At 41.7% G+C, this 26,199-nt stretch overlaps 1 protein-coding gene across 1 annotated transcript in view; it reads left to right on the forward strand.

The window, feature by feature from the left end:
* parvg (parvin, gamma) overlaps nt 1-25,408 on the forward strand; it is a 48,304-nt gene extending 22,896 nt beyond the window's left edge. The window contains exons 7-13 of the mRNA XM_080191680.1: nt 4,005-4,060; nt 5,243-5,271; nt 7,895-7,956; nt 9,968-10,036; nt 13,786-13,887; nt 15,222-15,294; nt 23,767-25,408. Coding sequence (XP_080047806.1) covers nt 4,005-4,060; nt 5,243-5,271; nt 7,895-7,956; nt 9,968-10,036; nt 13,786-13,887; nt 15,222-15,294; nt 23,767-23,840 — 465 coding nt within the window. The 3' untranslated portion in view covers nt 23,841-25,408. The remainder of the gene's footprint in view (nt 1-4,004; nt 4,061-5,242; nt 5,272-7,894; nt 7,957-9,967; nt 10,037-13,785; nt 13,888-15,221; nt 15,295-23,766) is intronic.
* The last annotated feature ends 791 nt before the right edge of the window (nt 25,409-26,199 follow it).

The following is a 26,199-nucleotide window of genomic DNA, read 5'->3' on the forward strand; positions in this document are numbered from 1 at the left end:
CATTTAAAAGACATTTAAAACACATTTAAAAAAATCAAATTATTTACCTGCTTTCCCAGCAGTTTCCAGCGTGGTCTGACTGGTGACTGGAAATCCCAAAACAAGGCTGGCGATGTGCATCTCCCACCACTGCCCACCAGAAAAGTTGCAGTTCATGATGGGAAATCCTGGCCAATATTTCCAACTACACTAAGGGAGCAAATCAAGAAAATATAGATCTAGTATCATAGAAACCTACAGTGCAGAAGGAGGCTATTCAGCCCATCGAGTCTGCACAATCCCACTCAGGCTCTATCCCCACAGCCTCATGCATTTACCCTAGCTAGTCCCCCTGACGCTAAGGGGCAATTTACCATGGCCAATCCACCTAATCCACACACCTTTGGAGTGCAGGAGGAAACCAGAGCACCCGGAGGAAATCCACGCAGACATGGGGAGAACGTACAAACTCCACCCAGACAGTGAATCAAACCCAGATCCCTGGAGCTGTGAGGCGCTGTGCCACTGTGCTGCCCTAGGATGTTAACGTTCTTATTTACAGCGAATGAATAATAACTAGAATAGGTTGTCAGGAAGGGTGATTGTGGACAAACTTAATACATAGCTGAATAGCCCCTTATCAGAATTCATTATATGAGCTCCATTTGTGCTGTTAATAGCAGTCACATCAGGAGCTTGTATTTGTCACAGGAAAATGGACAGCATTATAGAATGTGATTCACAAAAATGCAGGTGAAATCCTCACAAACCCGCGTAATTAGAGTTTAATTTATTTTGTCACCATAAATCATAGACCTTGATTATAAACAGATGGAACCACTGACTAAATTCAACATACTGAATCAGAAACTAATCTATTGAATTACCATAAACCTGTAGTCCTGTCTGTCACTTAAAACCAAAATTGCTCATGGACTCATTCAATACTCTGGTTCTGCAGTTTGAGAACCACTTTCGGGTCAAGCTCCACCTTCCTCCCCCTCCGCCCCCCACCACCCCCCCCCCCCCCCCCATTGTGAAGTATTTGGGAAAAGATAGTTGCAATCTGCCATAAAAATATTTGATTTGCAAGCATCTGTTGACCTGTGGCATTTTAAAACCATTTTGTTACTTGGTTATAACTTCCTACTACTAGTTATCTCTTGCAAAACTATAGAATCGATCAATTTTGATTGCATTGCGGAATAGGCACATCAGAATGTGCAGAACAGGAAATGACCAGCAGTAATGTGACTGGCTGGTATCAACTTGCAAACTGTAACTTAAGCAAGCAAGTAATATTGAGTAAAGGCCTCACCACAACTGAACCTTAAGCAAAGGAGATTGCTTCCCTTTACCAGATTGGAGAATTCAAAAGCTGCAAATGACTTGCTGCAGGGCCCTCCCTTTAAGCGATGGTTGCTACCAGGAAATTGTTTTACTTTATCTAGCTGAATGGCAACTTCTGCTTATTCTCAGTAATAACGTCATGTATTAAATAGTGTGATCACAAGATTTGGTTTCCAAATAAAATGCTAGCAAAAAAACCTGTGCCCCTACTTTTTCTGAATATGTAGAATAGTGTTCCTTTAAAAAGAAAACAGGAATAGCATACACTCTGAAATTCAGTGATCTGCATGCGTGGGTATTGTTGGAACAAACGTGAGTTAAAACATGCAGTTTGTGGTATTTTAGGAGGCAGTTCTTTGAACAGTATTTATTAGTTTCAGATTTGGCTTTGCGTAGGTGGAATTAAAATAGGGTCTTTAAACGCGAAGCTGAAAGACTTGACCTGGCATGGTTGAGAATTATTTCCTGCATGCTAATAGGATCTTGTTTAAAAGGAAGTTTGAGGCAGACCGAGGGCCTGGAAACTGCAGAACACCCTTGGCCTGCGTAACTGTGTGCCAATCTGACACATAACGGCACACAGTAAATCTTGAGGCACGTACATAGTTTTAAGATTTGAAATGTAATGACTGTAATTTGTAAAGGACTGTAAAAATGTTTTTATTCTGCACTGTTTGCAATTTATTGACATGTAGATTTGTATTGGTTTAATTCAGATTTTTATGAATAAAGTATATTTTTGAAATAAAAGAAGTTCATATTATCAAGATGATTTGGAATGGTGTCAAAAGTGTCCCTCTCTCTTTTGAAATCCTTTTCCACTCACTTTTTGTACAAGTGCTTCAGAGTCATAGAAGTTTACAGCATGGAAACAGACCCTTCGGCCCAACTTGTCCATGCCACCCTTTTTTTCAAAACCCCTAAGCTAATCCCATTTGCCTGCATTTGGCCCATATCCTGCTCTACCCATCTTACCCATGTAACTATCTAAATACTTTTTAAAAGATAAAATTGTACCTGCTTCTGCTACTACCTTTGGCAGCTTGTTCTAGACATTCACCACCCTCTGTGTGAAAAAATTGCCCCTCTGGATACTTTTGTATCTCTCCCCTCTCACCTTAAACCTGCCCTTTAGTTTTAGACTCCCCTACCTTTGGGAAAATATATTGACTATCCAGCTAATCTGTGCCCCTCATTATTTTATAGATCCCCTACGCTCCAGAGAAAAACGTCCCAGTCTATTCAGGCTCTCCTTTATAACTCAATCCATCAAGTCCTGGTAGCATCCTATGAAATCTTTTCTGCACTCTTTCTAGTTTAATAATATCCTTTCCATAATAGGGTGACCAGAATTGCACACAGTATTCCAAGTGTGGCCTTACCAATGTCTTGTATAACTTTAACAAGACGTCCCAACTCCTGTATTCAATGGTCTGACTGCTGAAACCGTGCATGCTGAATGCCTTCTTCACCACTCCACTTTCAAGGAGCTTTGAACATGTATTCCTAGATCTCTTTGTTCTGTAACTCTCCCCAACGCCCAGCCCAGTCCTGCCCTGGTTCAATCTACCAAAATGCATCACCTTGCATTTGTCTAAATTAAACTCCATCTGCCACTCGTCAGCCCACTGGCCCAATTGATCAAGATCCCGTCGCAATTGCAGATAACTGTCTTCACTCTCCACTATGCCACCAATCTTTGTGTCATTGCAAACTTACCAACCATGCCCCCTATATTCTCATCCAAATCATTAATATAAATGACAATTAACAGTGGGCCCAGCACTGACACTGAGGCACACTGCTGGTCACAGGCCTCCAGTTTGAAAAACAACTCTCTACAACCACCCTCTGGCTTCTGTCAAGAAGCCAATTTTGTATCAATTTAGATACCTCACCCTGGATCCCGTGAGATTTAACATTGTGCAACAAGCCACCATGCAGTATCTTGTCAAAGACCTTGCTAAAGTCCATGTAGGCAACATCAACTGGACTGCCCTCATCTACCTTTTTGGTTACCCCTTCAAAAACCTCTAAATTTGTGAGACATGATTTTCCACTCATAAAGCCATGCTGATTGTCCCTAATCAGTCCTTGCAGTCCTGTAGATCCTGTCTCTCAAAATACTTTCCAACAATTTAAAACAAAGAAGCAAGGGAATTTTTATCACCTTTTAAACTGGTGTCACCGTCAAGTACTCTAGATTGGATTAAAAGTCATGTGCAGCAATAGATTTCCATCTCCCCATCCCAACAAAGTGTCCTCACTTCCTGCACCATTCTGAAATTTCCATTGCTCACTCCAACTACCTGTATGGTCAACTGAGCTGGATTTTAATACAGCTTTCAATAGCAAAAGAGCAATATGTTGATTTTTGTAGGAGACTCAGGAGAAACAATCACACAAAAAAAAACCTTTAAACATTGGAACTGATGTACTGAGAAGGACCTTCCAGATCTACATTTTGGCAGATTGCTTGTCCCATTCACTGGAGCCTGATAGACAAAGATCATTGAAAAACTAATATTTCTGACAATTCTGTAGCAAAGTAGTTACCTATTCACTCACAGCTTTTTGTTCCTTTTTACTGTGTGTTTGGGATGGGGGTGGGAATACTCTTGGGGTATCTATAAATATATCCACAAATTTAAAATTGATGAATGTTATTTTACTAGATTGAGAAAACAGGAATAAAGACGGTGAAAGATTTGGAATATATCACAGAGAAAAGGTAGGATGCATAATCTGTTCAATTTTATATTGCTTAAAGTACCATTCAAACTGTGTGATGTGTATATGGGATTTGGGTGGAGACTGCCCCTTTAAGAATACAGGTTAGGTGACCCCTGGGCTATTGGTTCCATCAGTTCGGGACCTTTTGGGCAGTCTTAGACCTGACTGTGAATGGGTACACACCTTCAGTAAACAGCTCCCAGGATTTGAGTATTCAAGTCTACTTCATAACTCTATGTCCCTTTGCCCACAGGGGCAAAATCCTCTGAGTTTGTATCAGAGATTGTGAGAATGATCAAAGAAAGTCATGGTGCTTGGCTGTGCTGTAAAATCATCAATTCAAATGTTAACACTTTCTCTCTCTCAACGGGTGCTCTCTGACCCTTTGTTTCTTTTTTTTTGTTTTCTGTTTTTATGTTGGTTCTTAGGTTTATTTTCCCATGTTTCCAGTTCAAGTTAGTTTCTTCCAAGAGTGTAAACAAATCATAATTCATAAACCTCACGGGTGAATGAATTATGATAGTCTTCATCTGAGTTTATTAATGTATTACATTGCTTCAGTGGGTCACCATCAGGGATCTGGTTTTCGAATTTAGATTAAACTGAATATCTGCTAAATTTGTTGATGGTAATAATGCTAGGAGTCCACAAACATGAGATCGGTTTTTCTCAGTCGATCTCCCTATACAAATATATTCACAGCAAAAACAGTGCTTGATTTGGTATCTATACTGGCAATGACAGTCAGGCATCTGGTAAATTATTTTGGTATCAAAATTGAAGAATTGTCCCAGTATATGATGGACTTCTCAACTTGGAGCTGACATTGAGCCAGAGCAGGTTTGCTCTGATTTAAATCTTGTTGCACTGAAGTCCTTGCTAAAGAACCATTTTTTAAAGACCTGTACCCTTCAACAATAAAGGTGGTACTGTACTTTCAATTGTATGATTTTCAAACATTAGCTTTTAGTAGAAGATTCTGGACTTGCTGTTGTTTCGTTAACTACTCTGTTTTCAGGGATGATCCTACTGTTATACCTGTGCATAGTGCATTCTGACCAAGGATCCTAGTTGGACTCCGTTTGTAAAAAAAAATCTGCTTTACTCATGAACTAAGAATAAACTGAGATGGCTTTACTAATTTTTTTTAATCAGCTATTTAATTTTTCTTTTGGAGTAGTGATGATATGGAACAAAGTCAAATGCCAGGTAAGATATTTCCTGGGATAACTATCCACATTAACATGGCTGAAATCTAATTGAGGGCTTCAAACTACAGATCACATTGCACAGAACTCGAAAATAGACTGACAGTTCATAATCGGATCCCATAAACCCTATAATAGCTGACATTTCTCTGCCTTGGTATCTGTGGCAGTGAGGAGTCACGTCCTTGGGTTCACTATAACAGTGACCCTTATTTTTGAACGAAATCTCTGGACTGGATGTTTAAATCAGAAAGATTTGACAATAATCTAATGGAGTCCTTAAAATTCCTGTTTCCATACAAATTAGAGGCAGGAGGAGACTATTCACCCCTCAAATCTGTACTGTCATTCAATAAGATCATGGCTGATCTGATTGTGACTTCAAAATGACTTCATTTTGCCTAACCCCAATAATCTTTGACTCCTTTGTCAGTCAAGAATTTAACAGTCAAGTATTAATTTTGCCTCAAAAATATTCATAGACCTTCTAACTTGGCTGTTATTTCAGTTTTTAAACTATTTTCCTGATATTTCTAGGTTGTTTCTAAAAACAAATAAGAGAAACTTCCAAATTTTGATCAGTAAAAACATAAGTTCTCCTGGATCTCTGTGGGGCGGCATGGTAGCACAATGGTTAGCACTGGTGCCTCACAGAAACAGGGACATGATTCAATTCCAGCCTCGGTCACTGTGTAGAGTCTGCACATTCTCCCCGTGTTCACATGGGTTTCCTCCAGGTGCTCCAGTTTCCTCCCACAGTCCAAAGATGAGCAGATTAGTGGATTGGCCATGCTAAATTGACCCTAATGTCAAGGTGATTAGCAGGGTAAATATGCGGGGTTATGGGAATAGGGCCTGGGTGGGGGATTGTTGTTGGTGCAGACTCGATGGGTCGAATGGCCTCCTTCTACACTGTAGGGATTCTATGATTCCATCCCAGGATGGGCGTCATTGTGATAATGGTGGTTTATGTATAGAACATCTGCACAATGATGTCAGTAACACATTGCTGTGTGTTTCCTTGCCTTGGCATTCACTATCATTCACTGGAAAGGAGGTAAACTGAGGCAAGTTCTTCATGTGATACTTATACCAGAAAACATTCACTGAGTACAATGACCACCCACACTATCCAAAGCAAAATTCCATTTTCATATCAACTTTCATATTTGCCAGACTTTAAAAATTTCCATGATACAGTGCCAATTTACTACTTCAAGCATTAATTTCACCAGGGCTCATTTTCCAACAGACAGTTCAGAAATATCTTTTTCTGCTCGAAACTTTCGTAGTATTTATCATTGTTGAACATTGCACTAGATCCCCTTTTCTATTTTCACAAAATCTCTGATTTCTCCCCGAGCTCTTCTCCTTTTTGTTGAATGGCTTCTCATTTCCTCACAGACTCACCATACGTTTAGTCATCAATATCAAATCAATCTTCCCTTAGTTTGCACATACTCCCTCCTATTTGAAATATTGGGTTTGTTAAAACTTATTTTAGCCATTTTATGTCCAGGATTAAAAATGTTTAAAAATTATGTTGGTGTCATTGGCTAGGCCCACCCCTAATTACCATTGAGAAGGTGGTGGTGGACTGTCTTCTTAAATCGCAACAGACCACGTGGGATACCCACAGTGCTGTTGGAGGGGTGGGCAATTTTCCAGGATTTTGTCCTAGCGACAGTGAAGGAATGTTGTTATATTTCCAAGTCAGGATGGTGTGTGGCTTGAAGGGGAACTGCCAGGTGGTGGTGTTCCTGTGTATCTGCTGTCCTTGTCCTTCAAATAGCCTTGATTGTGGGTTTGGAAGGTGCTGTTGAAGGAGCGTCGGTTAGGGGCGCTGATGGCCTAGTGGTATTAGTGCTGGACTATTAATCCAGAAACTCGACTAATGTTCTGGGGACCCAGGTTCAAATCCTGCCACAGCAGATGGTGGAATTTGAATTCAATAAAAAATATCTGGAATTAAGAAATACAGATGACCATGTGGTCACTGTTGATTGTTGGAAAAACCCATCTGGTTCAGTAATGTCCTTTAGGGAAGAAAATCTGCCCTCCTTACCTGGCCTGGTCTACAGCAATGTGGTTAACTCTCAACTGCCCTCGGGCAAATAGGGATGGGCATGAAATACTAGCCAGCCAGTGATGCCCACATCCATGAATGAATTAAAAAAAGTGTTTTGACATGATAGATACTGCTGCCACTGTATGCCGGTGGTGGTGGTGGAAAGGTTGTCATTGTCTTGGATGGTGTGGGGCTTCCTGAGTGTTCTTGGAACTACACTCATCCAGGCAAGTGGGGAGTATAGGCAGACAAAGCATGACATTGTGACACATTTAAACAGCTAGTTGTGTGTCATTCCTCTCTGTTTTGCTCCTTTTCTGTGTCATCTTCAGATCTTCAAATTGACTTAAATGCATTCTTTCAAGGTCAGGAATTCTTAGTTTAAAGAAATAAGATTGATGGCTTACTACTGGGTCTCCAGCATGTTTGAATGAGTTTTATGAAAATTGAGCGTAAGTGCTTGCAAATTAAAAGCTCAAGTACTTGTTTTTTCATGATAAGAACTCCATGCTGTGAATTAATATTATCCTGATATGTACCCTTTCTATATTTTTAGAAGCTGATGGCATTAATGATCTATTTAAGCTTGGTCCTGACAAAGTGAAAATAGTGCAGCAGGTATATTTACAGTTGTGTTATATTTCTTACGTTGCTCACCTTTTTAAAATTTAAAAAAATTCCTCTACTCCTCCTCAAGACTTACTAAAGTTACAGGGATTATATCAATACAAATTGTTGAGTTGAAGTTCCATAGATACCAGCTACACTTTATTAGTTATTCTTTGTTGATAGGTTTAGGTTGTGGATATTGACACATTATCTAACCCTCACCATCAGCCTCAATATTACCCTTAGGTGGGTATGGATGATGGGGTATAAAAGAAGAATAAAGTAAGTGAGTAAGGATGATGACAGTATAAAGGAGGGGTCGCACATCTCATAGGCCATGTGTGGCACTGACTGCTGGGCTGACACTCTTATCGTTTCAGAGCTAACATAAAGACCTATCCCACTAGACACTCCCAGGGCCATAACGTCCAGAAAGTGTCTCAATGTCTCCAGGCTCAAACAGACAGTCATGAAAAAATCATTTTCTCACAAATTTGAAAGAGTTCCTTGTGCACAGTGAAAATGGACAGGCACTGTGTTGCAGAAGACTGGGTGACCTTCAGGGATATAAGATTCTCCACTGCCCTATTTTGGTGGGAAGAACCTGGAGAGACAATATAAAATAAAAGATGAAATTCTGAAGAGAGTGCAGGAACAGAGGGACCTGGGCATATATGTGCATGAGTCATTGAAAGTGGCAGGGCATGTTGAGAGCATGGTTAATAAAGCTTACAGTATCCTGGGCTTTATCAATAAGGTCATAGAGCATGAAGGTTACATTGAACTTGTAAGATTCTAGTTTGACTGCAGTTGGAGTATTGCATTCAGTTCTGGGTGCTGCATGTTAGGAAGGATGTGAAGCATTGGAGAAAGTGCAAAGGATTCACCAGAATGGTTCCAGGGATGAGGAACTTGTACAATAAAGATAGATTGGAGAAGTTAGAACTGTTTTCTTGGAGAAAAGAAGACTGAGAAGATTTAATAGAGATATTCAAAATCATAAGAGTTCTGGACAGAGTAATAAGGGAAAAAATACTCCCCCTTGTGAAAAGATTGAGAATGAGAGGGCTCATATTTAATATAATTGGTAAAAGCAGCATGAAAGAAGACTTCCAGATTGCAGGGTGGTAGACAGTGATGTTCTCCAAGAGTCATTGCTAAGAGCATTGATTTTTTTGATATATAAATGATTTGGATTTTAAAATACTCAACAAAGTTTATCCATCAGGTTTGGAGGGCTTGCAAGCAGTGAGGATAATACCAATCGGCTGCAATAAGACATAGAGTTCAACTTTCAGGGTGGTGAATGCTTGGTGACCATCATCCAGCAAGTAGGTGAAGAACACACAGGAATCGAGTACAAAAGCAGAGAAATTATACTAAACCTTCATAAAGCTTTGGAAAGACAACAAGTGAATCCAGTTCTGGTCACCACAGTTTAGGATGGTCTATGAGTGTACAGAGGAGATTTACTGGAATCATTTCAGGAATGGGGTATTTTAGTTATAAGGTTAGGTTGGAGAAGCTAAGGTCCTACTCCTTGGAGCAGAGTAGATAGAGGGGAGATTTTATAGGGTAAACAAGCTTGTGACAGGTTTAGATAAGGAAGTTTTAATTAAAAAAACTATCCCCATTAATTGATGGTACAAAGATGAAGGGGGATAAATTTAAAGTTTGAAGCAAGAAATGCAGGGGAAATGTGGAGAAGAACTTTTTTAACACAGCAACTGGTAATGATGGCCTGGTGGTACAGTGATTAGTACTGCTGCCTCACAGATTTAGGGTCCTGGTCAACTCTGGGTGCCTATCTGTGAGGAGTTTTCACACTCCATTGGAGATTGGGTAGATCCTTGAGGAAAATAGACTTACAGAGTCGTATGGGTAAAGTGGAGTAATGGGACTGACTAGATTGCGCTACGTAGAGCTGGCATGAATTCGTGGGCTGAATGGCCTCCTCTGAAATAATGGCTCTATAACTTCATGTTGGCTCAGAGTTAAATTGTTATTTTTTTTCCTTTAGGCAATGCTTCATTTCGCTAACAAACATCTGGAGGGCTTAGGCGTGATTGTGAAAGACCTCAGCACACAGGTTTGTATATTTCTTTCAGATATCTTGGGATAGATTTCATATCCAATTGTAGTTAAAGTGCGGAAAATCGAAGGCTTTTGCTATAGATTATAATGCATTCAATGCAAATGAAGGCTGCCTTTAGAAAGAAGGCTTTCAGAGAGGGATGTACACATTGATTTTCCACTTTATGGGATTAAGATCTAATTGACAGATATTGAACATGTCTAGTGCTCGTGGGCAAGTCCAGTTCACTGTGATTCCCCAAATTGATTTTAACAATCACAGCGGAACCTTTGTGAGGAAAATGATTTTATTTCTGCAGATGTAACTTTGCATTATCAGAATGGTTCCTCAAAGAAGTTTCAATTGATTTTTTAAAGAAACTCATTAATGTTTGTTTATCAAGTTGTAAAACTATTTCAGATGTTTGCCATTACAGTTTACTCACAATATATTCTATTTACTGTGCACTTCCACTTGCCAGGCTGAGCAGAAAGAACACAAAAATCAACTCAGTGGTCAACCTCAATCACAGGGACATTAACATTACATGGTGATCGAGATGCACTCTCTTTAAGAAGAATAACCCCAGTTTCTCTAGTCTTTCCACATAGCTGTGGTCCTTTAGCACTGCTACCAGGCTGGTAAATTATCTTTGCAACTGCCTGAAGTTTTGACATTTGTCCAAAAGTGTTGTGGCCAAAGTTAGCCACAACAGTCCAGCTGAAACTTAACAAATGTTTATAAGTGTTATCCTACTCCTTGCTTTTCTACTCTATGCTTCATAATATGGCCAAGAAATCGAGGAATATGGGGAGCAGGCCAGAAGGAGGAGTTAAGGCAGAATATCAGTCATGATTGTGTTGAATGGTGGGGCTGGCTGGGTGGTGGGGCAGGCTTGGCGGGACATATGGTTGTCCACTGCTCTGTTCTTTGTTTTCATGATCGTGTAAACTTTTCAGTAATCTTCCCTACTTGTCCTGCCACTTTCAGAGACTTGTTCACACTAACCCACAGGTGTCCCTATATTGATTGTATGATTTGGTTTATTTTGGTGCCCTTTCTACTTCTTCCCCCACCCCTCCCAGTTTTCAGCCTCCTTCCTCTGGCCCTGACCGTGTTCCAAACCTTTCTTTACTTTTCCAGCCAGATGTTCCAGGCCTTCTTTCCTCTACTCCCACTGATTTCTAGGCCTTCTCTTAGCATCCTGTTAATTTCCATGCCTTCTCCCTTCAATCCTGCCTTGTGTTAGATCCAGGCCCTTCTCTTACCTCCCTATCCTTCCCTGAATTCCAGATCCCCCTTGCCTGGTGCATCTCCCATCCCTACCCTTTACCCTGACCCTGCCTTGAGTTCTTGGCTTTCTCCAGGTATCAATGGCTGAGAGAAAATATGCTTTGATGGGTGGGGACTTGCAAAGCTATGAATGTGATATGCATGCGTGGCTCTGATTTGAGGCTTTGAGTGGGGCCTTCCAACAAAACCTCATCGCCTGTGGTTACTCAAAAGGAGAGCCAAGATATTCCCTACAAGTAATCTCTCTAATAATCCGCTGCAGTCTATCACAGTAATGAGACAGGTTTGCAAATCTTCCCAAAGACTGAATTATGAACAAAACTATTATCTTCTAATAGCACTTTCTGACAAAGTGTAACAGAAATGAATTCCGACTGATCTATTATCACAATTAAAATGAAAATCACTCAAGTTCTTTATCTGAAAACAAAGTATGAAGAAAGCCTTGCATTTCATTAAATCATAGAATCCCTTCAGTACAGAAGGTGGCCATTCAGCCTATCAAGCCTGCACTGACAACAATCCCAACCTAACCTCGTCACCCCACAAATTTACTCTGAATCAGGTCAATTTAGCATGGCCAATGCACCTAACCTGCACATCTTTGGAGTGTGGAAGAAACCGGAGAAAACCCAAGCAGACATGGGGAGAATGTGCAAACTCCACTCAGTCAGTCACCCATATTGGGGATCCTGGCACTGAGGCAGCAGTGCTAACCACTGTGACACTGTCCGCCCCAATTAATATAGCACCCTTTTGCGATGTCAAGACTTCCCAAAGCGTATCCAGCCAATGAAGACATTTTTGAAGCGTGGTCATTGTAGGAAACACAACAGCCAATTTCCCCACCACAGCAAGCTCCCAGAAACAGCAATGTGATGATGACAGATTATCTTCAGTGACTATGGTTGAGGGACAAAGATTGGCGAAGACATCAAGGAGAACTCCTCTGCTCTTCTTCAAAATTCTGCCATAAGAATTTTACAACCACTTGGGAAGACAGGTGAAGCCTCAGTTAACATCTCATCAAAAAACACTAGCTCCAACAATGTAACACCCCCTCAGAACTGCGCTGAATTATGTGCTCCAACCTCCTGACTGAAACCTGAATCAATGATCTCCTGACTCAAGAGGTGAGACTGCCACTACTGAGTAACAGTTATACAGTAAAAATTCATGAAGTACATGATATGGCCTGCAATCAGACTTGAGAAATCTTACTGAGATATGTGGGAGATCTTGCCTATGAAAATCATCATTATACTTGACACTATCTTCTATTATGTGAATAGAAGTAAGCTATTACTTGGGCGGCACAGTGGTTAGCACTGTTGCCTCACAGCACCAGGGACCCAGGTTCAATTCCTGGCTTGGATTTTTCACATTCTTTCCATGTCTGTGTGGGTTTCCTCTGGATGCCCTGGTTTCCTCCCACAGTCCAAAGATGTGGAGGTTAGATGGATCGGCCACCTAAATTGCCCCTTAGGACTAGCTAAGGTAGATATGGGCCAAACACAGGCAACTGGAGCTAGCTTAGGCGTTAAAAAAAGGTGCAGCATGGACAAGTTGTGCCAAAGGGCTTTTTGCATGCTATAAATGTCTATGACTCTCTGACTCTAAGTGCATTGGGTTATGGGGATATGGCCTGATGGAATTGTGGTTGGTGGAGGCTCGATGGGCTGAATGGCCCCCCTCTGCACTGTAGGCCTCTATGATTCTATGGAAACACTGGTTGCCTAGTGATTCCATGGGAAAAGGCTCTACCCAATGAGGAATTGTGTTTTGGCAATGTTAAAAGTGAACTGAGGGATGCTGTGATTGACCTTGGTGACCTGAGCTAGGGTGGGGAAATATAAATAGGATTGTGCAGTTCAGTGACTTCCTGTGTGTAGATGTTGATGAGGCTGTGTGCTGGTTAAGCTCCAGCGGTCTTAGTATAACCGCCTGCAAAAAATCGCTGTCTCGGCTTGCTTACAACAAGCAGCCAACTGTCAGGTGAAAGGTCAAGTGGTTGAATGCCTGAGGATTGTGAGCACCTCCTAGAATCAGAACCCGTCTAGAATTAGCACCAGCAGGATGGGGAGAAGGTCTAAGGAAGACATTAATTCAATTAGAAATAGTGTATCTGGAGTGTGTGTGGACAGTAGTGAGTGATCACCTTCATGGTCTGTAACTATTAACATCATCCTCTCACTGTGCATCAAATCTAACCATCCACACAACACTATTTTGACATGTGAAATTGTAACATGTAGGATCATCCAGTTTACAGAGTGATTGATTTCAGTAAGTATCTTGAATTTAGTTTATCATCTCACTCTCTTATACATTGTCACCAATAGGGTTTCAGGCAGTATTGACAAAAGCCTGTGGAATGCCTATTTTTACTGTTGAATTTTGTTGCATCTAAATGTTCATCATCTGAAAATAGACCAATTGATCTTCTGTCTGTTTCTGTATTTATTTACCAGTTTTCCAACGGGGTGATCCTGATTCTGTTAATTGGGCAGCTAGAAGACTACTTCATTCCTCTGAGTGAATATTTTTTAAAGCCTTCAGATCAGAAGGAAATGGTGAGTTCTAACCCCCTCCCTTGTACATGTCACCATTTTAATCTTTTAGTTCTTGAGCCTTCCACCATGAGTGTCTCATTTGAAAGGGAAACAACGTCTTGTAGGTTTCTGAGCCAGGCTTCTGATGGCTACATAAGTAATGTTGGATTGACTCCATTAAACTCCATAGAGTCCCTACAGTACAGAAGGAGGCCATTACAGTGGACAATACTGTGTAACTCAGAACCTCTCACTGACAGACAACCATCTTGCAATGAATCACTGGTATAGACTTATGACACACTGGAGCACTGTTTCCTACTGTGCCATATTTTAAATTCATTTACAGGGTGTGGGTATTGCTGGCTTGGTCAGCATTTATTGCCCATTTTTAATTGCTCTTCTGAAGGCAGAGGTGAGTTGCTGTTCCTTAGGTGTAGGAACACCCAAGGTGCTGTTAGGGAGGGAATTCCAGGATTTTGGCCCAGCGACAATGAAGGAACAGCAATTATATTTCTAAGTCAGGATGATGAGTAACTAGGAGGAGAACCTCCAGGTGTCTGCTGCTTTGTCCTTTTAGATGGTTGTGGTTTTGAGTTTGGAAGGTGCTAAGGATAGCTTACGGTGGGGGAGGGGGGATGTACTATGTGGGTAAACCATATAGTTTACACTTTATCGATAACTGTAAATTTCCATATCCTAGATCTTAATTTAATTTGTGTTTTCTCAGTTTGTGTACTGTTTGAGATTCAAATAATGTGAAACTTTTAAAACGTCTGTATGAAATATCCAACGATCAGATTCACAGATGATCATTTCACCCTGACAGGTCTCAGAATCCCTGATCTTTGGCTTAGTTGAGTTTAATTGAATTTGGCAGGGGGGTACCTGTCTACTTTCTACAAAATTTCAAGTGCAAAACACACGACATGTTACAATGTAACCAATGATAACATTGGACCTGTTACAGTGACCAATAGTAACATGCAGTAAGGGTCAGCTGACCCAGTAAATTATGTAACCAATGACAAAATGATGTGGGGATCAGCTGACTCGGTATAAATAAGAACCTGTTGGGAATTGTTAAATTGCTTGGAATGGCCCAGGGTGAGGCCTCAAGTGTTGGAATAATGATGTTTCTTTATCAAACCTTCTTCTTTGATTTACAAGTTGGGTTAAGTTTTGTTTCATTTTATTGCCAATGATTGAAGAGTCCCTCTTGCTGGATGAATATGATATAATCCAAATCTTTGACTTAAATCCACTTCATTATTTCTTGGTTGAGATCCTGATAACTTGCCTTCCCTGCATGCATGGACACCTTACACTATAACATTTGTTGTATTCAATTGCAGCTTCACAATGTCACATTTGTGCTGGAGCTTCTTAAAGAGAGGGGATTATTGAAGCATCCAGTCAATCCTGAAGGTCAGTGAACATTTAGTGTAAAAAGGCCTCCTTATTTTTCTCTGTTCATAGCATCCCTACAGTGAAGAAGATGACCACTTGGCCCATCGAGTCTGCACTGATCACAATCCCACCCAGGCCCTATCCCAATAAACCTATGCATTTACCTTATTTAGGTCCCCTGGCAGTAAGGGGCAATTTAGCATAACCAATCCATCTAACCCACACATCTATGGACTGTGGGAGGAAACTGGAGCACCTAGAGGAAATTCACGTGGACGCAGGGAGGACGTGCAAATTCCACACAGTGACCCTGTGGCTGGAATTGAACCTGGGTCCCTGGCTCTGTGAGGCAACACTGCTAGCTAGTCTGCCACCATGCAGCCCATGTTGAATATGAACAATATGATGCAATAGAAATGCTGTTGTGATATTTTCTTTGTTGAATATTTGATTTCTTGTCTGATGTGGAGATTGCATGGCAGACATTTTAAGTTCTATCAGTGTTACTGTAAGGGTGAATTTTAGCCTTTCCAGAGACTGGAATCCATCTGATTTGGGCTGCTTGTATCATAACAAAGTAGAATATATGGCGGAAATCTTTTGGTGTCTGCCATTATGAGAATCGTCACAGGCAGAACGGAGAATTCAACAGACAAGCAAAATTCCATTGACCTCAAGTAGAAATTTTTGGTCTTGGTTTGGGCATGACTGGAAAATCCTACCCAGATTTCCACACTTGCCTATTAGCCAACATAGCTTTGAAACTTTGTTTGTTATTTATGGCACCTTTGCATCTCATTCTTCTAGAATCTATCTGGAGGAAAATGAATTGGCTGAAAGGTTTTCCCTATTGGTAGACAGTAATCCCAGATATAAATAGCCAAACATAGAATCTGATTTTATGTTTCCAGAAGTTGGTGTCAGAATTGACAGCCTGCACACCTTCCAACAATCCCCCCAGCCATTTAAAAAAACAAATGAAAGACCATTTCAGCTTATTAACAAGGTAACTGGCAGTGATTTTACTCCATTTTTCACCAGATGCATATGAAAAAGGTTGGAAGTGAGTCACACCAAGTATGAGGAGGTGGTGTAAGGGTAAATAAAAAGGGTGTCAAGTGGGATCATTTAGCAGCAGATTCTGTTGGGGAAGGTGGCAGCATTTGCCTGTTTTTTTTCCCCTTCATATATTCATTTTTATGAACCTGCCATAAGGAGATATTGAGAGGAAAGGGGACCTACAGCCTGGGCTATAATGACTTTTGAATTTTGTATAGCACCCAGAGCTCGCTGTTACCCACTCTGCATTCTGGATGAGGCTCTTACTTCAGTGAGGAGAAAAAGAGAAGGACATGAGGAAGGCCGCTGTTCGGGGGCAGGTGCAGTCTGTGGCCCAGGCAGGTGTTCTGTGCAAAGGCCTGCTGACTAGAGACAGCAATAGTGAGCAGGCAGAAGTAGGAGAAGACAATACACTGCCCGACTTACTCAATGTTCAGCTTGTGTGTGACCATTGCCAGAAGAACATGAAGGTGTGTGCCTGCTATGTTGGCAGTAGTAATGATTTGTTCATCCTTAGATGCTTCCAGATACCAGGGATGCTTTGCCCACCAGAGTCTTTTGATGGCTGGCTTCTTGGAGACGAGGGATGCCTGCTGAAAGGAGAGCTCATGGCCCTTGTGAGAAATCCAAGCAAAGAGAGGCTGTGTTGCTATTTGGAAGTCACCTAACAACCAGGGCCATCATTGAGCAGTGTCATCATCAAGCAGACTGTTTGTTTGCTCAATATAAGATTTCAATATTTGCACTAAGCCTGCTCTGCACTGTGCAGCTGGTTATCTGCAATACTCCTTGTTCAAGTCTCACTAATCATTGTGATCTGCTGCACCTTAACACAACCAGGCATTGTAATGAGGACAAGCCCTGGCTGAGGATGATCTAATGGTATAAGCTGCAATCTCTGGATCAGTACCTGGGACTTTGATGTTGTGGCCATTTCAGAGACATGGATAGAGCAGGGTCAGGAATGGATGTTGCAGGTCCCGGGGTACAAATGCTTTAGTTGGAGTAGAGAAGGAGGTAGAAAGGGGGGTGGGGTAGCATTATTGGTCAAGGACTGTATCACAGTGTCAGAGAGGAAGTTTGATGAGGACTTGTCTGTTGAGGTAGTATGGACGGAGATTAGAAATAGGAGAGGAGAGGTCACCCTGCTGGGAGTCTTTTCTAGACCTCCAAAAAGTTCTAGAGAGGTTGAGGAAAGGATTGCGGAGACGATCCTGGTTAGGAGTGAAAGTAATAGGGTAATTGTTATGGGGGACTTTAACTTTACTAATATTGATTGGAATTGCTATAGCTCTAGCTCATTAGAGGGGTCAGTTTTTGTTCAAAGTGTACAGGAAGGTTTTTTGACTCAGAATGTAGATAGACCAACTAGAGGTGAGGCTATATTGGATTTGGTGTTGGGTAATGAGCCAGACCAGGTGCTAGACTTGGAAGTTGGTGTGCATTTTGGTGATAGTGACCACAATTCGGTTACGTTCACCTTAGTGATGGAAAGGGATAGGCATGAACCTCGGGTCAGTAGTTTCAGCTGGGGGAAGGGTAATTATGAGGCTATTAGGAGAGAATTAGGAAGCATAGGTTGGACTAGGAGATTACTGGGACTGGGAACATCCGAAATGTGGAGTTTTTTCAAGGAGCAGCTACTGCGGGTCTGTGATAGGTATGTCCCTGTCAGGCAAGGAGGATTTGGTAGGGCTAGGGAACCGTGGTGCACTAAAAAAGTTGATTCGTTGGTTAGGAAGAAAAAGGAGGCTTATGTTTGGATGAGGCTTGAGGGCTCAGGTAGTGCATTAGAAAGCTTTAGATTGGCTAGGAGGGAGTTGAAGAGGGAGTTAAGAAGGGCTAAAAGAGGACATGAGATGACTTTGGCTGATAGGATTAAGGAGAATCCTAAGGCGTTCTATAGGTATGTCAAGAACAGAAGGTTGGTTAGGGCAAGATTAGGGCCAGTTACAGACAGTAGAGGGAGGTTGTGTGTGGAACCGGAAGAGATTGGAGAGGCATTGAACCAATATTTCTCTTCGGTGTTCACGCAGGGGGACATGAATGTAGCTGAGGAGGACATTGGGGTGCAGGGGTGTAAAATAGACAGTATTGCAGTTGATACCGGGGATGTGCTGGATATTCTAGAGGGCTTGAAAATAGATAAGTCCCCTGGTCCGGACGGGATTTACCCTAGGATTCTCTGGGAGGCAAGAGAGGTGATTGCAGAGCCTCTGGCTCTGATCTTCAGGTCATCGTTGGTCTCTGGTATAGTACCGGAAGATTGGAGGACAGCGAATGTTGTCCCATTGTTTAAGAAGGGGAACAGAGACTTCCCCGGGAATTATAGGCCGGTGAGTCTTACTTCTGTTGTGGGCAAGGTTTTAGAAAGAATTATTAGGTATAGGATTTATAGTTATTTGGAGAGTAATGAATTGATTAGAGACAGTCAGCATGGTTTTGTAGCAGGTAGGTCGTGCCTTACTAACCTTATTGAGTTCTTTGAGAAAGTGACCAAAGAGGTGGATGGGGGTAAGGCAGTTGACGTGGTATATATGGATTTTAGTAAGGCGTTTGATAAGGTTCACCATGGTAGGCTTCTGCAGAAAATGCAGATGTATGGGATTGGGGGTAATCTAGGTACTTGGATCAGGAATTGGCTAGCAGATAGGAGACAGAGGGTGGTGGTTGATGGTAAATATTCGTCATGGAGTTCGGTTACGAGTGGTGTGCCTCAGGGATCTGTTTTGGGGCCACTGCTGTTTGTAATTTTTATTAATGGTCTGGATGAGGGTATAGTTGGGTGGATTAGTAAGTTTGCTGATGACACCAAAGTCGGAGGTGTGGTAGATTGTGAGGAAGGGTGTCATAGTTTGCAGGGTGACTTAGACAGGTTGCAGAGCTGGGCCGTGAGGTGGCGGATGGAGTTTAATGCGGAGAAGTGTGAGGTAATTCATTTCGGTAGGAGTAACAGATGTGTTGAGTATAGGGCTAATGGGAGGACTTTGAATAGTGTGGAGGAGCAGAGGGATCTAGGTGTATGTGTACATAGATCCCTGAAAGTTGGGAATCAAGTAGATAAGGTTGTTAAGAAGGCATACGGTGTCTTGGCGTTTATTGGTAGGGGGATTGAATTTAGGAGTCGCAGCGTCATGTTGCAACTGTACACAACTCTGGTGCGGCCGCACTTGGAGTACTGTGTGCAGTTCTGGTCCCCACATTACAGGAAGGACGTGGAGGCTTTGGAGAGGGTGCAGAGGAGGTTTACCAGGATGTTGCCTGGTATGGAGGGGAGGTCCTATGAGGAGAGACTGAGGGATTTGGGGTTGTTTTCGCTGGAAAGAAGGAGGCTAAGAGGGGATCTTATTGAAACATATAAGATGATTAGAGGTTTAGATAGGGTGGATAGTGATAGCCTTTTTCCTCGGATGGAGAAAGCTAGCACGAGGGGGCATGGCTTTAAATTAAGGGGGGGTAGTTATAGGACGGATGTCAGGGGTTGGTTCTTTACCCAGAGGGTGGTGAGGGACTGGAATGCCCTGCCTGCTGCAGTTGTAAATGCGCCTAGTTTGGGGGCGTTTAAGAGATCTGTGGATAGGTTTATGGACGAAAAGGTTTAGATTAGTGGGTCAGTGTTTTTTTTTTAAAAAACTGGTCGGCGCAACATCGTGGGCCGAAGGGCCTGTTCTGCGCTGTTATGTTCTATGTTCTATAAGACTTGGAATGAGTTTGAGGATGAAGAGGAGGAGCCATTCCAAACTGCTGTGGAAGCTGGTGTGTGCCAGGCTTTGGATGGCAAAGAAATGCGCAAGCTGCTTATGTGACCTTTAACTAGCAATGTGGAATTCTCTATGTGATAATATCTTTGCCGCACTCACCTCTTCTTGGTATCTTGAGTGGATAAACACCAGAGCCCCCCATATATGTGCCAAAGATGAGACATCAAATGAGGTTGTTCAGAGGGGCCTGTATGAGCACAAATACCCTTGATAGCAGTCAGTCGATCCAAAAGCAGGGCAACTATGCACCGGAAGTACAAGTGAATCCAGAGCAGCAAGTGTACACAACACCATCGTTTAATAGAGGCAAAATTATAACATAGAAACATAGAAGATAGGAGCAGGAGGATGTCATTTGGGCCTTTGAACTTGCTTTGCCATTCATTACAATCATGGCTGATCGTCCAACTCTATAGCCTAATCCTGCTTTCTCCCCATATTCTTTGATCCCATTCACCCCAAGTGCTGTGTCCAGCCACCTCTTGAATACATTCAATGTTTTGGCATCAACTACTTCCTGTGGTAATGAATTCCACAGGCTCACCACTCTTTGTGTGAAGAAATGTCTCCTCACCTCTATCCTAAATGATCTATCCCAAATGCTCAGACTGTGACTCCTGGTTCTGAACTCCCCCACCATCGGGAATATCCTCCCTGCTTCTGCCCTGTCTAGTCCTGTTAAAATCTTATAAGTCTCTACGAGATTCCACCCTCATTTGTCTGAACTCCAGTGAAAACAATCTTAACCTAGTCAATCTCTCCTCATACATCATATGTTATTCCAAAAAAGAAGACGACACAATCACCTTTGTGAATACATGTGTGACTAATATGTTTTAATTCTTTAATGGGAGCAATTGCATTGCTCTAGGCTACAGAAATACATGTTTGGCATTTGTACTGATGTACGTTGTTAGACATGGAGCTGTCACAAGATGAGGCTTAAGTTTTTCTGATGAAAAGTCACCTGATTTAGCAATGTAGCAGTGCAGAGGTAAAATGGCAACTCTGTTTCTCTCTCCATAGATACAGCCAGATCTGCTGAGTATTTCCAGTATTTTCTGTTTTTTGTTTCAGATTTCCATCGATTGCAGTATTTATATTTTATGAGGTTTAAGTTATAGTTGAACTCTGTAAAACAGACTTCCTGTGGGAAACAATGGAAAGAGTATAGAACTTGAGAATGAGGATATAAAAGTTAAAATTAAAAGCAATTCCACAAACTGAATTGAAATTATATTGGAAAATTAAGTGAGAAAGGAAGATTGCAAGAATAGTAAGGTGTGTTGGTATATTTTCCATTAAAATGCCTAGCTAATGTTAGAACAGCAATAAAAGCAAATTAAATGCACTATTACATTGCTAAATCAGTAATCTGCAATTCACAGTGAAATGAGGGAGTGCTCTGGTCTGCATACAGCTGGGTTACAATGGCCTGTTTTAACCACAGGAATGTGGGAAATATTCAGGTTAGAAGGATTACATAACATACACGGCATTGAATTGATGCCCATGACATCAAAGCAGCACCTGACACTGTACCATCATGGGAAGCAGGTGAGAAAATGGGGTTGAAGCTTAAAATCAGCCAAGATTGTAATGAGTGATGGAGCAGGCTCGCTGTGGTCTACTCCTGTACCTATTTCTCCTGTGATGGAATACTCTCCGCTTTCTTGGGTGAGCATGGCCCCAACAACACTCAAATGTTGACACCATCCTTAAAGCAGCCTGCTTGATCAACACCCCATCTGCCAACTTAAACATTCTCTCCCCCCCCCCTCTCCACTGATGCACAGTGGCAGCACTGTGTACTTCGTACTGCAGCAACTTACCAAGGCTTTGACAGTACCTTCCAATCCACTGAGAAGGTCAAGGGCAGCTGATGCATGTGGAATTTCTCCTGCAATTTTCCCTCCAGGCTACACATCACCCTGACTTGAAACTATATCACTGTTCTTTCACCATCGCAGGATCAAAGTCATGGTACCCCCCAACAGCACGGTGGGTGTACTTATACCAGATGGGCTGCTGCATTTCAAGAAGGCAGCTCGCCTCCACTTTCTTAAGGGAAGTTTTAAAAATTCTGGTCTTTCCATGAAAGGCAGAAACAGCCATTCAGCCCAAGCAAGCTGAAGTGAATTTATTCTTCCCATGAGTCTCCTCCCATATTTACAATGATAGATTTAGATCAGGAAATATCTATTCTCATCTTCCTCATACTTGTCCAGTTTTCTCTTTCGTACATATCATTCCACCCACTCCCTGTGGTTACACATACCACACTTTTAGGTGAAAATGTTCTTCTGAATTCCCCACTGGATTTCTTAATAGAGAAGCGTCATAAGTTTGATTCCTTATTTCTGAGGATTTAGTTATGAGATATGTTGAAGAAACTGAGGCATTTATTCTGTGAATGAAAACAATTAGGTTGCACCTTCAATAAACGTGGAACTAGACAGATAGGCAGCACTTCATATTTTCTCATTAGAGAAGAGATTTTTTTCATTGCTGGGTCAACATCTTTACAGGCACAAGGTATTACAAAAGTATGGGATTTAGGAAATAACTCTAGATCATTGGGGACAAAGGGGCAAGGATATATGTGGGCAAAAAACAAATTTGGGTCAGAAATTAGGAAACATTTATTCAATAAATAATTAAGTGGAAATTCAGGTCTTGTAAGCTGTAAAGCCAGCTGGATGATCTGACTGGGGGGTTGTGATGATTGGTGTTGCATTTTTACTTCTCAAATGAAGAAGGGCAGAACATTGGCACAGTGGTTAGCACTGCTGCCTCACAGTGCTAGGGACCTGGGTTTGATTCCCAGGCTTGGGTCATTGTCTGTGTGGAGTCTGCATGTTCTCCTTATATCTGGCTGGGTTTCCTCTGGGTGTTCTGGTTTCCTCCCACAGTATGAAAGATGTGCTGGTTAGGTGCGTTGACCTGAGCAGGCACCGGCATGTGGCGAATAGGGAATTTCACAACAACTTCATTGCAGTGTTAATGCAAGCCTACTAATAAATAAACTTTTAAAAAAAAACTTTGTGCCAATTAACAAATAAACATCAACCACACTTGAGGCAATGGTTAACACACAGAGAGACAAGTTCATTATTCAGGAGTTGAAAAATTGGTGGCAGTATTACAAAGTTGGAGAATTTATATACATGGCAGGACAGTTTGCTTCCTTCACAGCAAACTGAGACTGCATCACATGATATGCTGCATCATTTCCCCTCCAGCGATGTCTACAGAAAACATACTTAAATGTGCACCACAACAATGAGTCTCTTTTCAATCAGTGAAGCTCACAGCGCCAGGGACCCGGGTTCGATTCATGGCTTGGATCACCGTCTGTGTTGAGTTTGCACATTCTCCTTATGTCTGTGGGTTTCCTCCAAGTGCTCCAGTTTCCTCCCACACTCCAAAGATGTGTGGGTTTGGTGGATTGGCCATGCTAAATTGCCCCTTAGCGTCAGGAGAACTAGCTGGTAAATTCATGGGGTTATGGAGTTAGGGCCTGGGTGGAATTGGGATCGGTACAGACTTGATGGACCAAATGGCCTCATTCTGGACTGTAGGATTCTATGATTCTAAGATGCCCGCTTTGTGTCCATCTTCTGATTAAACGTTGAAGAAGTAAGCTTCTTTTGTCCCTGTCCTTTCACAGATATTGTAAATTTGGACATCAAAGCCATAACCCGAATCTTGCATTGCTTATTTGCAAAATACAAGGACAAGTGAGGGGATGAACAGTGTTTGCCGGCAACATGAAAACAACCTTCAAATGGATTGATTGCAGAAGATCAATAGAGCAAAGAAAGAACATTGCAATGAACGTGGTGGGTGAGAGATTCATGGAAGATCTGCTGAACAAATTCTTTGAACCACTATTTTATCTCTAGACAATTAACTGAAATAATCAGCAGATTTTTTTTAAAGAATACTGAGTTTTGTTCATTTGTGGTTTGTAAATATCACAAACGTTTGTTAACTTGCATTGTAATTGAAAAAGGTCCAACGACTAGGGCTCCTGGTTAATATAAAGAAATTAAGCTGAGCTCATTAAGCATTGAATAACACTTCATGACAAAATGCAACTATTTCTGTCCTCCTTTACACTTGCATTCTGGTCGCTAAACCTGTCAACGAGATTTAACAAGCCTCTGTGTCTTCTCAATGCTTCTGCCGAAATTATCTTAACAGTAGCACGCGTCATTGAGGTACTGCTCTTAAAGGGACATCGCCATGCAGCTGGGCAGGTGAACAACTATACTAACTGTGTGCGAGTTCTATAAATCCAAACACTGATCTGCCATCAGTCATTAAAAATAATCATTCCCATGAGTTGCTCGGCTGCCCCAGCAAATGAATGAATCACCTGGAATGGAACTGGGCCACACAGAATAAGAATGATCCAGCTTTGAAATGAGCTTGAGTTAGTTTGGTTAGCATACTAATAGGAATGACAGAATTAGCCAGGGAGAGAAAATCAGCTTCTGCATCTAATTAACACCCTCTGAAAAATATGCTTATGGAAATTGGGTAAGGACAAGTTGAAACTCTAGCTATGATGCTCCCATCTCCCCGCCCCCTGAGGAATAGTCTGCTAGCACTAATTGTCTGGACTCAAAGTTAAAGAAAAGCCATAGCTGCCAACACTTACGACGTTATATCGCAGCATGAGTAGCAGAAGATGAAAGGGAGAACCCCATTGTTACTAATATTGATGAATAATCAATGCTGTTATTTACTGTAATCATCTCTGGAGCTCCTTATTGAAAGTGAAAGTTTAATTAAGAAACTTCAGGCTGATAAATGGACTATTGTTTGTTTGAAACTGTTTCTGGTGCAGCTTTGTACTCATTAAGGTGGGCCCTTTAAGGGGTGGGTGCTTGTGGGCCATGGGACCTTCCTGGGGCCTAGCTGGAGGAAGCACACAAACCGCTACCTGTTGGGTATGGTAGGTCCTGGTAGGAGGGAACCTTTAGTATGAGACTGAGAGTCGGTGGAACTAGACTTGTACCTGAGCTTGTTTTGTATATAGTTTCTCTTTCCTTCAATAAATCACTGTTGTAATTCAAGGTTTCCTTGTCATGATATTTCACACTGCAACAATTAAAATGAGAGATGAAAGTAGGGGACATTTGTGTAACTTTGTTTTTTTTTTAAATCACCCATTGTCAAAAATTGGTAATCTTTTTCTATGGACAGCATATTCCATACAAATATGCTACACTCTCAAATTCAAGAATCTCTCTACGTCATTACCCCAAGTATGAATGCCTCCTGTTCTTTCCATGAGGTTCCTGAAGCACGGATATTTTTGTGCTGTGGACCCATGTTTCCTGCAAATTTGAGTTTTGATTACATTTGTATTGCTTGATGGAGCCCATATCCCCAAGTGGAAACTTCCATTTCATCAATCTAGGCTTGGTTTAAGTCTAGGTTTCAGAAAGACGTAATCATAGAATCCCTGCAGTGCAGAAGGAGGCCATTCAGCCTATCGAGTCTGCACCGACCACAATCCCACTCAAACCCTGAGACTCCCATAACCCCACATATTTACCTTGCTAATCCCCCTGAAACTAGGGTCAATCCACCTAACCCACACATTTTTGGACTCCTCACACAAATTCTTCAGATCTAATATGTTTTTGACATAAGTAATTTGCTGAAAAGGTCTTCATGCAGTTTAGCACTGTTGCGAGGGAAGAGCATTTGGATAATTAATTTCTAATGGCACTCTGTTAAATTATTACATCGATAGTATCTTGAAAGGATGGGTGATCACCTAAGTAGACTAAGGACTGAATGGTTTACTAAGGTATGTAACTATGCACAGAGAGTGATATAAAGGCTACTGTACACTGTAACTCCAGATTCTTATCCGGCAAAGAAATCCAGCTTTAGCATTCATGTGCTCCGGCCTGACTGGCTGAATATGGCCCTTCAAACTTACCCCTTAGATAGGCAGGAATATGGAGTTGTCGTTACAACCTGATTGACCAGGATCTTATAGAATGGCACAGCATGAGAGCCAAATGGCCACCTCCTAGTTTATATATCTGTACATTTGTGTGAGGGTGTAACTTCCTTATCG

The sequence above is a fragment of the Carcharhinus amblyrhynchos genome, chromosome 6 (assembly GCF_965287045.1).
Source record: "Carcharhinus amblyrhynchos chromosome 6, sCarAmb.v2.hapA, whole genome shotgun sequence".
In the NCBI taxonomy this organism is placed as follows: Eukaryota; Metazoa; Chordata; class Chondrichthyes; order Carcharhiniformes; family Carcharhinidae; genus Carcharhinus; species Carcharhinus amblyrhynchos.